Consider the following 14,065-nt stretch of genomic DNA (forward strand, 5'->3'; position numbering starts at 1 on the left):
GGCCACCACTAATTCACTTTCTGTCTCCGTATATTTTCCTTTTCTGGACTTTCCATGTAAATGAAACCACAGGATATGTGGTCTTTTGTGTCTGACTTGTTTCACTTAATATAATCTTGTCAAAGTTCATCCATGTTGTGGCATGTAGCATTACTTCATTCCTCTTTGTGACTGGATAATATTCTATTATTTTATAGAATGATCACATTTTATTCATCATCTGTTGATGGACACTTGAGTTGTTTACACCTTTTGACTGTTGTGAATAATACTGCAATGAGGCCGGGCACGGTGGCTCACGCCTGTAATCCCAACACTTTGGGAGACCAAGGCAGGCGGATCATGAGGTCAGGAGACCATCCTGGCTAACACGGTGAAACCCCGTCTCTACTAAAAATATGAAAAAATTAGCCAGGTGTGGTGGCACGTGCCTGTAGTCCCAACTACTCAGGAGACTGAGAGGAGAATCACTTGAACTTGGTAGACGGAGGTTGCAGTGAGCCGAGATTGCCCCATTGCACTCCAGCCTGAGTGACAGAACAAGACTCCATCTCAAAAAATAATAATAATAAATAGTAATATTTATAATAATACTGCAGTGAACATTGATGTACAGGTTTTTCTGTGAATACTTGGCAGCAGCTGGTGGGAGTCATCTGAAGGCTTGGTGTACAAGTATCTGTTCGAGTCCCTGTTTTCCGTTATATTGGGTGCATACTCAGAAGTGGAATTGCTGGTCATATGGTAATTTTATGTTTAACTTTTTGAGAAACTGCTAAACTTTTTTTTTTTTTTGAGATGGAGTCTCACTCTGTTGCCCAGGCTAGAGTGCAGTGGTGCGATCTCGGCCCACTGCAACCTCCACCTCCTGGGTTCAAGCAATTCTCCTGCCTCCCGAGTAGCTGGGATTACAGGCACACACCACCACAACTGACTAATTTTTGTATTTTTTTTTAGTATAGATGGTGTTTCACCATGTTTGCCAGGCTGATCTCAAATTCCTGACCTCAAGTGATCCACCTGCCTCAGCCTCCCAAAGTGCTGGGATTACAGGCATGAGCCACCACGCCTGGCCTGCTAAACTATTTTCTTTTCTTTTTTTTTTTTTTTTGAGATGGAGTCTCGCTCTGTCGACCAGGCTGGAGTGCAGTGGCTCAGTCTCTGCTCACTGCAACCTCTGCCTCCTAGGTTCAAGTGATTCTCCTGCCTCAGCCTCCCGAGTAGCTGGAACTACAGGTGCCCACCACCACGCCCAGCTAAATTTTGTATTTTTTTTAGTAGAGATGGGGTTTCACCATGCTGGCCAGGCTGGTCTTGAACTCCTGGCCTCAAGTGATCCACCTCGACCTCCCGAAGTGCTGGGATTACAGGCATGAGCCACCCCACCCAGCCTTCATTGTGGTTTTGATTTGCATTTTCCTAGTGAATGGTGATGCTGAACATCTTTTCATGTGCTTATTGGCCATTTGTGTATCTTTTTAGAGAAATGGCTATTAAAGTCCTTTGCTTATTTTTGAATTGTGTTGTTTTGTTGTTGACTTGTGAGAGTTCTTTATATATTCTGAATACAAGTGCCTTATCAGATACATGGTATGCAAATGTCTTCTCCCATTTGGTAGGTTGTCTTTTTCTCCACAGTATAAACTGAAGTTTTTAATTTTGATTAAGTCTAGTTCATCTATTTTTTCTTTTGTTGCTTGTGCTTTTAGTGTCATATTTAAGAAAGCATTGCCAAATCCAAGGTCATGAAGATGACCTTGTTTGCCCTAGTTTTCTTCTGTTTTATCATTTTGTGATTTTCTTTTTTTAAACTACCGTTTCTCAAGCATCTTACAATTTTAGTTCTTACATGTAAATCTTTGATTCATTTTTAGTTTTTGTTTGTGCTGTGAGATAGAGTCCAGCTTCGTTCTTTTACATGTTGTTATTCAGTTGTCCCAGCATCATTTGTTAAAGACTATTATTTCCACACTGGATGGTCTTGGCACCCTTCTTAAAAATTAATTTACCATAGATATATGGTTTATTTCTAGACTGTCAATTATATTCTGTCTGTTCATCTATCTGCCTTATGCCAGTGCTATCCTTTTTTGATTCCTGTAGTTTTGTAGTAAGTTTTGATATAGGAAAATATAAGTCCTCCAACTTGGCTTTGCTGGAGATTGTTTTGGCTCTTCAGGGTCCCCTGCAACTCCATATGAATTTTAGGATTAGCTATTCCATTTCTACCAAAAATGCTACTGGGATTTTGATAAAGATCACATTATATCTGCAGGTTGTTTGGGGCAGTGTTGTCATCTTAACAATATTAAATCTTCCAAATCTATCAACATGGGATGTCTTTCCATTTATTTAGGGCTTTAATTTCTTTCAGTAACATTTTGTAGTTTTAAGTGCACAGGTCTTTCACCTCTTTGGTTAAATATATTCCTAGGTATTTTATTCTTTCAGATGCTCTTATAAATGGAATTGTTTCTTAATTTTCTTTGACATTGCTCATTTCTATATGTCATTTTGTATTCTGCAACTTTGTTGAATTTATTTATTAGGTCTAACAGACTTTGGAGGAGATTTTTTTTTTTTTTTTTTGAGACAGTCTCCCTCTGTCTCCCAGGCTGGAGTGCGGTGGTGAGATCTCAGCTTACTGCAACATCCACCTCCTGGGTTCTAGTAATTCTCCTGCCTTAGCCTCCTGAGTAGCTGGGACTACAGGCATGCACCGCCATGCCCAGCTAATTTTTGTATTTTTAGTAGAGACAGTGTTTCACCATGTTGGTCAGGCTGGTCTCAAACTCCTGATCTCATGATCCGCCCACCTCGACCTCCCAAAGTGCTGGGATTATAGGCATGAGCCACTGCGCTCAGACAGACTTTGGGAGAGATTCTTTAGTATTTTCCATATATAAGATTATGACATCAGGAAATCGAGATAGTTTTACCTATCTTTCCAATTTGGATGCCTCTTATACTTTGTTTTTTGTTTTGTTCTTTGAGACAGAGTCTCACTATGTCACCAAGGCTAGAATATAGTGATGTGATCATAGCTCACTGCAACCTCCACCTCCCGGGTTCAAGCGATTCACCTGTCTCAGTCTCCAAGTAGCCGGGGCTACAGGCACCCGCCACCATGCCAAGGCTGGTCTCAAACTCCTGACCTCAAGTGATCTGCCTGCCTCAGTCTCCCAAAGTGCTGGGATTACAGGTGTGAGCCACTGTGCCTGGCTGCCTCTTATTATTTCTTTTTTTTTTTGTCTAATTGCTCTAGCTAGAACTTATAGCACAGTGTTCAGGAGAAGCAAGTAAGTGGGCATTCTTATCTTGTTCCTGATCTTGGGAATGCTTTTAATCCTGGGACAGGTGGGAGTCAGAATATAGGACTTGTGTGTGCAGCACTAGGCCTGGGAGAGGGAGTCTATGGCCCCTCCAGCCTCCTGCATAAGCCGTGGCATATAGATTTGGGTATCTGGAAGTAACACAGAAGGAGTCAGCCTCATTGACCAAAGACCCTTCTCCCTTTCCACACCCCTGGGCCCAGTCTCCTGAGCCTCTTCCCTCCTGAAGAGTGCTCTGGCCCCACACACATCGCAGATGCTTTTGTCCCCACAGAAGAAGAGCCGTAACGAGACATATGGCGAAGGCAGCGGCGTGGAGATCCTGGAGAACCGGCCGTACACAGATGGCCCAGGCGGCTCCGGGCAATACACCCACAAGGTGTACCATGTGGGCATGCATATCCCCAGCTGGTTCCGCTCCATCCTACCCAAGGCAGCCTTGCGGGTGGTGGAGGAGTCCTGGAATGCCTACCCCTACACCAGAACCAGGTGCGCCTGCTTTGGCCTCCATGTGCCTCCTACCTCCACATGCCATCTCGTGGGAAGCAACCTTGCAGCATAGATCCAGGGGCTGAGATCAGCCTTCAAGCAGGCTCAACACTCCATAACCCCAGGGAGCACAGGCTTTATCTCAGACAGGTGCCCCAAAAGTCACCCAGGGAAAGTACAGGAAGGAGAGAGAAGGATACACCCCTAGATGCCACCAGACTGCCCATGCTGGAGGCCCTGAAGGCATGAGTCAAGCGAGGGCTGTTGGAGTCTCCTTTGCCATCCCAGAAGATGCAGGGAATATAAACCCACTTTAGGCTCCCTGAGAAGACTGAGACAGCCTGCTGGAAAGAAACTGAGGGTAGACCAGATGACTCAGAAGTCCTTTCCAACTCTGAGACCTACAGCTGCTGTGACAGTGCTGTCCAACATCCCATGCTGAGCAGGGCTGTCCTTAGGATCCTCTGGCAGAGCGTTCTTCACTCTGTGCTCCCCAGTGTGTACTTCAGCACTGCTGATTTGGATAGATGGGGGCTGCTTCCACCAGCTGCCTACTGCTGAGCAGGTGGGATCCCCACAAATCTCCTGGGGCTCCCTTCCCCACACTGGTGGGCACCTGGAGCTTGCTGAGGGATCCATGGAGCTTGTTCCTCTTCTCAGTAGTACTTTGCCCTCTAAACTCATATCTAGCCTAGAGAGAGACTATTCCCCCATTGCCAGAGCTGGTTTCTTGGGGTTCAGGGGTGGCATGCCCTGTGGAGCACCCCAGCTTCCTCCTGCTTGGCAGTATGCTGCCGTAGCTGTGCCTGTGTTCTTTCCATGCTATGGACATTGGACATGGGGCTTCTAGAAGCCACTGAGGATATACTGTCTCCCTGTCCCCCTAAATCCTTCCCTGCCCCCATCCTGGCTGTTCTTGGGACAAAGTGGCAGTCCAAGAAGTGGACAGAGCAGCTGAGGCGAGTCTCGGCTATTGTCCACCCTCCTTCTCTGTCCGCTCACTGTCTCCACTCCGACCCAGTGGGTCAGTGGGCCCTGGTGAGCCACACCGGGCCTCTCCAAGGACAGGTCCTGATGGGTACTTTCCTTCTCCCACAGGTTCACCTGTCCTTTCGTGGAGAAATTCTCTATCGACATTGAAACCTTTTATAAAACTGATGCTGGAGAAAACCCCGACGTGTTCAGCCTCTCTCCTCTGGAAAAGAACCAGCTGACAATCGGTAACCAGGAAGGGCAGAGCCCCACAGGGCTGTACTCTGGGTTTCCCACCCACAGGCCCCTCTTGTCCTGCCCCTTTTCCCTATACCTGGCAGACTCCAGACCTGGCCCTGTCCTGAGCAGGCAGGTCAGAGGTCAGGATAGGCCTCCTCAGCCCCATTCTTCTGATGTATATACCAAGTCCAAGTGCCTTTTCCACCCAGAGCCTCTTCACTCCATCCCTTTGAGGGATCTCACTCCCCAGAAGTACACGAGTGCTCAGGGAGCCATCTCTGGCTGATAGCCATGCACAAGTGCCCCAGGCTGTTGGGGGCCTATGTCCTCTTGATGGTAGGTGCCCCTACCCACTGCCTTCAGATGACAGTGACATGCAGGGAACAGGCCCCATTTGTTAAATCTTCGTTTTTAAGAGAAGCCAGCAATAAGGATTTTCATGAGAAATCTCCCAATTACTAAATGTTAGCAACCAATTAAAAATCTTTGTAAATAAATGTATGCCAGTCAAATAAAACACATATGTGGGCCAGTGCAGCTCAGCAGCCACCCGCCTGCAGCCTCTGGGTGCAAGGCCCAAGTCACCATGGAGGCATCTCAGGCAAGGTATGCTGAGTTGGGGGTGGGTACCTGCGCCCCAGAAGCTGCTCCAGGCTCAACCCCTCACCTCTGCTGGCATTTCCTGGGTCTGTGTAACAAAGCACCATAGCGAGGGGCCTGCACAACATGCAATTATTCTCTCAGGGCTCTGGGGGCCAGAAGTCTGAGGTCACAGTGTGGTGGGTTGGTTCCACCACACTGTGAAGGGGAGACTCTGTTCAGGCCCCTTCAGTGCCTGTGCTTGCCGGCAGTCCTTGGTGCTCCTTGACTTGTAGATGCATCCTTTCAATCTCTGCCTCAGTTGTCACATGGTCACTCCCCTCTGTGTCTGTCTGCCTCTGTTTCTTCTCTTCTTATAAGAACACCAGTCATACTGGATTAGGACCCACCTTAATGGCCTTACTTTTAACTTGATTATCTCTTTGAAAACCTTACCTCCAGATAAGATCACATTCTGAGGCACTGAGTTTAGGATTTCAGCGTAGGAATTGGGGTTGAGGGGGGAGTATCTAGCTTTTCCCATAGCAGGCAGCCCTGACACTGCCAGAGCTCTGCAGTCTCCCTCTGAGGTCAGCTGCTGTGGGTCCTAAGTCTCTAAGACATTTCCCTGCACAGCCTTTGCCGGCCTGCATGGGCAGGGCATGTGGTCTGCTCCGGGAAGAACGCTCATCCCTCCTGGCATTCCATGGCGCTCAGACTCGCTCCTGACCCCGCTGATTTTGGTGGAGCCAATGTCTGTGTCTGCAGTCTGCAGCCTGGATACAGAGGGGCCCATGTTTTGGAGAAAATGAGGCAACCAAGGGCCTGGCTAGAGCAGACTCAACCATAAAAAAGGGCTCTGTGAGCCACAAACCCTTTCCTGGGGCTCTTTCTCACCAAGTGAGTACCCCAGTCCTGTCCAACACACATGTGCCTCAGGAGTGAGCACATAGGGGGCTCTGCCTCCATTGTGGGAGGAGGCCATGGGAGGGCTCTGAGATGCCCCTGTGGAGGGGGAAGCCTGTGATCATAAGTGGTCTCTCCTGCATCCTGCCCAGAGCTATCACTCCTCTTCTTGTCACCTTAACCAGGTCCTGTTAGCCCCTAACCCTGTTTTCTGCACCCCTACCTCTGTGGCATCTGCCCCTGCTCTCAGGCCCAGCCTGGAGGAAGCTTGGCCAGACACCCCCTTTAGGCGTCTTCAGACATCTCTTACAGTCTGTCCAGAAAGGCTTTCCCAACAGGCCGGCTTACCTGTGTCCCTCTCAGTCTCAGACCTATACTTGGGCTCTCTCTGCCCTCAGAGCACTGTCTGGGCTCCCAGCTTGGCGAGAAATGGCCGGCATGTCTAGAGCATCCCCACTGCCTCTGTGACTGCTGCCACCCTTCTCCCCATGCAGACACCCTGGTGGTTCCTTCTCCAGAGCCCTCCACCTCTCATTCAAGGGCGGGTGCTGCTGCGACATTCTTGACCTCTCTATGCCACCCCTGTAGCTGAAACACCATCTTTCTGGGAAGCTTTTCCCAGCCTTCTCTTCTGTTCCCCACACCCCATATTCTTCATGGAAATTCATCTCCCCAGTGTTTCCTCGTTGCCTTATTTATCTGCTTTACTGAGAGATAGGGTACTCTCAGAACATGGGTTTTGCTGAAATGACATGAAAAGGTAAGAAGGGGCCAGGTATATTGACTCACACCTGTAATCTTAGCACTTTGGGAGGCTGAGGTGGGAGGAGTATTTGAGCCTGGACAACATAGCAAGATCCTTGTCTGTATGAATGAATGAATGAATGCACCGAGGAAATTGCAGACCCCACTGTCAGGGATTTTGAGGTCAGAGCTGCCCAGAACATGATCCTCACTCCCCAGAGTCCCTCTGGCAGGGCAAGGCCCAGAGTCCTGGGAGGATTTGAGGATAGAGGAACATGGAGAGGAGATGGGGGTGGGGGTTGAGGTCAGGACCGTAGTGGCCACTCTAAGGGTTTCCCCACAGACTTCATCGACATTGTCAAAGACCCTGTGCCCCACAATGAGTATAAGACAGAAGAGGACCCCAAGCTGTTCCAGTCAACCAAGACCCAGCGGGGGCCCCTGTCCGACAACTGGATCGAGGAGTACAAGAAGCAGGTCTTCCCCATTATGTGCGCATACAAGCTCTGCAAGGTGGAGTTCCGCTACTGGGGCATGCAGTCCAAGATCGAGAGGTTCATCCACGACACCGGTGAGCACACCCTGCGCCGGTGGGCAGTGGCCAGGCTACCCAGCCCCTCTGTCTTCTGTTACCTGCCTGTCTGCCTCCTCTCTCTGCATGTCTACCTGGGAGTCTGAGTTTCTGTTTTGCTCTGGAAAGGTGACACCAAAGCCCACGTCCAGCTTCCCCACTCCCCACAACCATGGGTTATCTTGTGCATCCATTAATACTTATTGAGCACCTGCAGAGACAAGCAGTGTGTGTTGGATGAAGCCCTTGGCACTGTCCCCGGACATTTCTGACCTGGTTTGCATTTGATAAAATGTAGCCCATACCTCACAGGGCTGAGTAGCCCCTGGGGACAGCTTCCCTGTTGCTCACCTGGGCCTCTGGGCTCCCAGGCCTTTGTTTCCTCTACTCAAGGAAACCCAGAGCCCAGGGCCACAGTGCAGCCTCCCTCACTGGGCTGGAAGCTCCCAGGAGCAGGGTGTCTCAGACATCATAGTGGCCTTCACACCCATACCAGCCTAGCCAGAGTAGATGCCCATGGAACAGGTAGACAGCAGGTGACCTGGGGGTCCTGGCCCAGTGACTGTCATTTTCTCACATAGAGCCCTCAACCCCATTCTGCCAAGGTCATAGTATGATGCCAATGCCAAAGGCTGGTTCCAGTCCCTGAGGCCCATGACGCAAAGGACACTCCAGCCAGACACCTTGTGATGCCATGAGCAAGGGCGACTTAATTTAATGAACAGAGCCACACTGTTGACAGTGTACATCACACTTGTCACATAGGTTCACGATGACCCACGAGGGTGGGCATTGTCATGCCACTTATGCAGGAGGAAACAAAGACCCAACACTGGGACTGAACCAGATCTGCCTCCCATCCCAGCCACCCTTGTCCTGAATTAACATCCTCCTGTTGTTAGCATCAGCAAGGGGGTTGTCTTGCTAGACAGCTGTGTTCAGTGTTGGGGGTGGGATCCCAGGGGAAGGGTGGGTGTGTACCAGAAAGGGTTGGGGTCCGAGGAGGCGGTCTTCCACGTGGAGAAGCGAAGACCTGGACAGGGCCTCAACGGGTATGATGGCATTACAGCTCCATCCCTAGGGCAGAACCCTCAGACACATCGTCCACCATCTTTTTTCCAGAAGAGCTGCTGCAGTGTCAATCAGCAGCTGGGAGAGGTAGCAGGAAGAGAGGGAGGTCATCCCATCCATTGAGCGGGATACATTCCCTCAATCTGCATCTCTGATTCCGTGGGAGCTTAGATTGGCCCAAACTTGCCTCTCCCCACTACCCAGGGCTCACAGACTGGGACCTGCAACCCCAGTGCTGAAGTATTAAAATGGGAATGGTGGTTCTCACTTCCCAGGGAATGTGAGAAGGCGAGGAACTTGTGGGAGGGCTCCCCAATCCTGGGCAGGGCATCCCCTACCACCCTTCTGGACTTCCAGAAACCTGAACGCATCAGTGCTGGTGACTTGTCCTACCCTCTCCTCAAGGCTTCTCTAGGTTCAGCCCTGCACAGGACACCCAGCAGACCTACTTAGGCTGCAGCTCCTGCCACTCCAGCTTTGTGGGTTCCTCAGTCCTCCCAGCCCTATGTAGCAGCTGAGATCGTGGCCAAGCTGCAGACTCCCCAGCTCCCTGAAAGTCAGCTCTTCCCCTCAGGAAGCAGGAGCTTGAGGCTAGAGGGGAAGAAATAAGTCAACTTTAGAGTCCAGGCCTGACTCTGCCACGTAGTGGTTCTGTGGTCTCTTAGCCTCTTTGAGCTTTTCTTTTCTGTAAAATGGGTGTAATGATACCAATCCTATAGGACTGTTGTGGGCTGAAACTGTGGGTTCAGAATCGAGGTTGGGGCGTGGCACATAGGTGGGGCTTGATGACACCTGTGAGTACTAGTCCTTTAATATCACAGAGATGATCTCATGAACTCATGTGAGCTGTGCTGGGCTTCTTGGGGGCCTTGAGAAGGTGACTTCTTGGGGTTGGGACATCTCTCAGCTGTCCTCATTACTGCCTGGCCCCAGAGTAGTGCATGTCACAGCCTTTTTAGTCACCCCAGGAGGAGGAATTTCCCTATATAGAGTAGAGCAAAGGATGTGGCCTTTCCTGGCAGCCCTGAGAAGCCAGCAGACAGTCCCAGAAAAGGAAACTGAGGCTCTTCAGTGTGCCACGCCTGAGTTCACCCCTGGGACTTGGGCAGGGGATGCAGGGCTCCATCCCACAGAGGCATCTTTAATAATGGATGGGATTTAGAAAGGCAAGCTCAGCAAAACCGAGGTGGGAAGTGAGGAGGTAGGAAAAAAGGGTACACAGGAGACTAGCTTGGGAGCCTGGCGCAGCCCGACTGCTCGCAAAGCCGCCAGCATGCTCTGTGGGAGGTGGGGGTGCATGCCTTGAGATTGCTCCTCCTGGTTTGTCCCTGGATAAATCTCCACACCTGTTCTAGAATGTTTAGAGCAGCAGGTTTGTGAATGCAAAATGGAGAAACAATGCAAATTAGCTAAAGGCCCATTGGCAGGAAAAGGAATCAATGAAATGTGACATTTTACACACACACGGACGCCACACAATCCCAGTATGATGAGCCAAAGACCCATACGCGCATCTGTGGACAAAACTCACCCAGAGAAGCAAGTGGCAGAAAAATACAGCATAACACATAGATGTGAATTTCAGCAACAGCTACACCAGCACAATACAGTGTGCAGGAAAATACATCTGTGTGCTGAGACCAGGAGGCAAACACATGACAAGCAAAATTCAGGGCTGACTCTCACAGGCCAAGCAGGTGGAGGGCCCCCTGTCACTGGTGATGGTGTGTTCCTTCACTGGGGGTGTGGACATGGATGTCTTACTGCTTTTTAATGTTTTTCAAACAGCTTTATTGAGGCATAATTTTAGATACCATATGATTCACCCAGTTTAAGATAACAGTTTGATAAGTTTTAGTATATTCACAGCTAGGCATAACTTCAGAGCATTCATCACCCCAGAAGGCCCTTTGTTCCCTTTTCATGGTCATCTCCATCCTACCCTGGCTCAAGGAAGTCCCCAGTCTGCTTTTTATCTTGGTAATATTATTATTATTATTATTTCGAGACAGGGTCTTACTGTGTCACCCAGGCTGGAGTGCAGTGGCACAATCATGGCTGACTGCAGCCTTAAACTCCTGGGCTCAAGCGATCCTCCCACCTCAGCCTCCCAAGTAGCTGGGACCACAGACATATACCACCATGCCTGGCTAATTTTTTTGTCTTTTTTGGTAGAGATGGGGGTCTCCCTGTGTTGTCCAGACTGGTCTCAAACTCCTGGCCTCAAGCCATCCTCTCACCTCATCCTCCCAAAGTGCTGGGATTACAGGTGTGAGCTACCATGCCTGGCCCTTTAATTATTTTTTATACTTTAAAAGGTATATTATTTTACCTTATTCTACATCTTAATTTATATGTATAATATATTATCATATATCTCATGTGCATAATATATTCTACTAAAAGCATTTTTTTAAAAACAAAAGGACAACCAACCCAGTATGAACTTGAACTTGGTTTTCCATGAGAAATTCAACAGGAAAAATATACCAGGTACTGAGACAGGAGACTCTCAGGAAGTCCTATTCTATCTCCCATGTGGCAGGAATCCCCCAGAAAATTAACTGTGGCTTCTTATTTATTTATTTAGAGATAGGGTCTCACTCTGTCACCCAGGCTGGAGTGCAGTGGCACAATCATAGCTCACTGCAGGCTTAAACTCCTGGGCTCAAGTGATCCTCTCACCTAGGCCTCCAGAGTAGCTGGGACTACAAGCACGCACCACCATGCCTGGGTTATTTATTTATTTATTGTAGATACAGGGTTTTCTTCCCTTGCCCAGGCTGATCACGAATTCTTGGGCTCAAGCTGTCCTTCCACCTCATCATAGTGTTGGGATTACAGGCATAAGCCACTGCATCTTTCCCAACTGTGGCTTCTGACCAGATATATTGCTTTGGGAGACCTCTCCACTCTAATTATAAAATCACTGTGACCTTGTGAGACCATCTGTGAGCCAGTCCCCTCATTTTACAAATGGGGAAACTGAGGCACAGACAGGCAGTGACTTGAGTCTGACCTGCAGCCTAAGTGCAGCTTCCCAAAGCCCCCACCTGGGCCCCACATCCCTGTGCAGGCTCCTTTGCTGACCTCCCTCCCCTCACCTCTCTCCCTCTCTGATCCCTGTGGGGCACAGGCCTTCGGAGAGTGATGGTGCGGGCCCACCGGCAGGCCTGGTGCTGGCAGGACGAGTGGTATGGGCTCAGCATGGAAAACATCCGGGAGCTGGAGAAGGAGGCGCAGCTCATGCTCTCCCGCAAGATGGCCCAGTTCAGTGAGGATGGTGAGGAGGCCACGGAGCTTGCCAAGGATGAAGCTGCCCCAGACCAGGCCTCTGGGGAGCCCCCAGAGCCCAGCAGCAGCAACGGGGAGCCCCTGGTAGGGCGGGGCCTCAAGAAACAGTGGTCCACATCCTCCAAGTCGTCTCGGTCATCCAAGCGGGGAGGTGAGACCCTGTGCCACCTGCCACCCACACTCAAGGTCCCTTCCCACAAGGCAGCCCCCACACTGCTGGATCACTGTACCTCCCCAGAGTCCTTTCGCATGGACATTGAGGCACCAAGCCCAGAGGGTGTCAGAGCCCTGGGCTAGTCCTCCCACATGGGGAAGCCAGGGCTCTGCCCCAGCAGGCTTCCCTACACTCCCGTCCATGCCCAGGGAAGACAGTGCTACCCGTAGAAGCCAGTGGAGGTGGCTGGACTCCCACAGTGCTGTGGAGGGGCTGTACCTCCTGATAAAGGAGGACCCTGAGATAAAGGATCAAGCCAGGCATTCTGGGTGGGGCTAGCTTTTCCAGCAGGCAGGCCTGGCTCACTCATCTCTCACCTCAGCCGGGCTATGGCCAAATTTCTGGAGTTTGCTTTTGGTCAGGCTCAGGTCAGGGGCCCAGGAGTGGACCTAGGCCTGTCTGACCCCATGTCCTGGGCTTATGTCTGTCATGCTCTTCCCTACCCATGCTCCCTGGGACATGGCTGCCTTGTGCCAGGCAGACAGGAGATGAGCCTAGGCCACTCTCCACTCATTTACCCACTTCATTCTCTTTGGAATCTTCCTGGCTCCTGTGGCAGCCTCTGCAATGCCCGTCAGGCCTGTGGGTTGCCCTCCCTGCTTCCTGCCAGCTCTGGGCCACCCCTGGGCCCTTCCTCTCCAGCTGGTGGTCAGTCTGGGGTTTTGCCTTCCAGTGAGTCCTTCCCGCCACAGCATCTCGGAGTGGAGGATGCAGAGTATTGCCAGGGACTCAGATGAGAGCTCAGACGATGAGTTCTTCGATGCGCACGGTAGGCAGGCAGCAGCTTGCTGGGGCCTTCCTGGACAAGGTTGGGAGGGGTCTGAAAGGGCTTGGGATATGGGTTTGGAATGATGCAGGTGTTGCCTGTTACTGTCCTATATCCGGTCCGTATACCTGCGCTGTCCCAGGCAGATAGCCTTGTGTTTGGGGCAGCAGCACAGAGGATGAGATGAAGTCATCTTGCTCCCTTGAGTCTGGGGTCCCAGACTCACCCTAACCTGATATCAGGAAGTGCTCTGGGCCTGGGAGATGGGGACTGTGCTCTTGAAACCCCTAAATAAGGATACGCCATCAGACAAGGGCTTTATTCCGTATGTGAATTTATTTCCATGGAAACATAACTTCTTTTAATTTTCTAACTTTTTGTACCTACCGTATTTTTTGTTGATTAAATTAATGCCACTTCTAATGCAGGCACTTTAGAAAATGTAGTAAGCAGAAAACATGTGAATGACCATTTTCCCACTAGTCCCAAAATACGCGCATGACCACACAGCAGATGCAACACCTGTGCCAGGAAGAGGCACACATGCAGCGCTCGCCTGCTTGGTGCCCCAGCCATTCCTCTCCAGGAAGCCGGAGGGGACAGCAGGTGCAAGGGTTGAGGGCTCAGGCCCCTCTGAAGGCTGGTGGTTGAGCCAGCCCCAAGTTCACGCAGCAGGGGAGAGGCTCAGAAAGGGACTGGGCGAGCCCATAGGCACTTGGCAAGCACAGGCAGCACCAGATCTCATGCCACCACTGTGGCTTAGAGGGGCACAGGAGCTACATAAGGTGGCATCTTGGTTAACTGGCCAGCTGCCCTCAAGAAAAGGAACCTGGGGAGTCAATGTCCAGGCAAAGAGAAGGTTTGGCCCTGGGGCTGGAGAACCTGGA

The 14,065-nt window shown here is 50.4% G+C and overlaps 1 protein-coding gene across 15 annotated transcripts in view; it reads left to right on the forward strand.

Moving 5' to 3' along the window:
• PITPNM2 (phosphatidylinositol transfer protein membrane associated 2) overlaps positions 1-14,065 on the forward strand; it is a 168,853-nt gene that overhangs the window by 135,507 nt on the left and 19,281 nt on the right. For 13 of the 15 annotated variants that reach the window (XR_010343794.1, XM_021669935.2, XM_021669938.2 and 10 more), the window contains 5 exons: positions 3,607-3,821; positions 4,920-5,041; positions 7,606-7,833; positions 12,041-12,349; positions 13,086-13,181. Coding sequence is in view for 14 of the 15 variants with exons in the window: in XM_021669935.2 (XP_021525610.2) it covers positions 3,607-3,821; positions 4,920-5,041; positions 7,606-7,833; positions 12,041-12,349; positions 13,086-13,181 (970 nt within the window). In the remaining variant the exon portion in view is untranslated. The remainder of the gene's footprint in view (positions 1-3,606; positions 3,822-4,919; positions 5,042-7,605; positions 7,834-12,040; positions 12,350-13,085; positions 13,182-14,065) is intronic. The other 2 variants (XM_021669940.2, XM_012447116.2) reach the window with 2 other exon arrangements.

The sequence above is a fragment of the Aotus nancymaae genome, unplaced genomic scaffold (genome assembly GCF_030222135.1).
Source record: "Aotus nancymaae isolate 86718 unplaced genomic scaffold, 86718_ANA_hifiasm-v0.15.2.pri h1tg000021l, whole genome shotgun sequence".
Lineage (NCBI taxonomy): Eukaryota > Metazoa > Chordata > Mammalia > Primates > Aotidae > Aotus > Aotus nancymaae.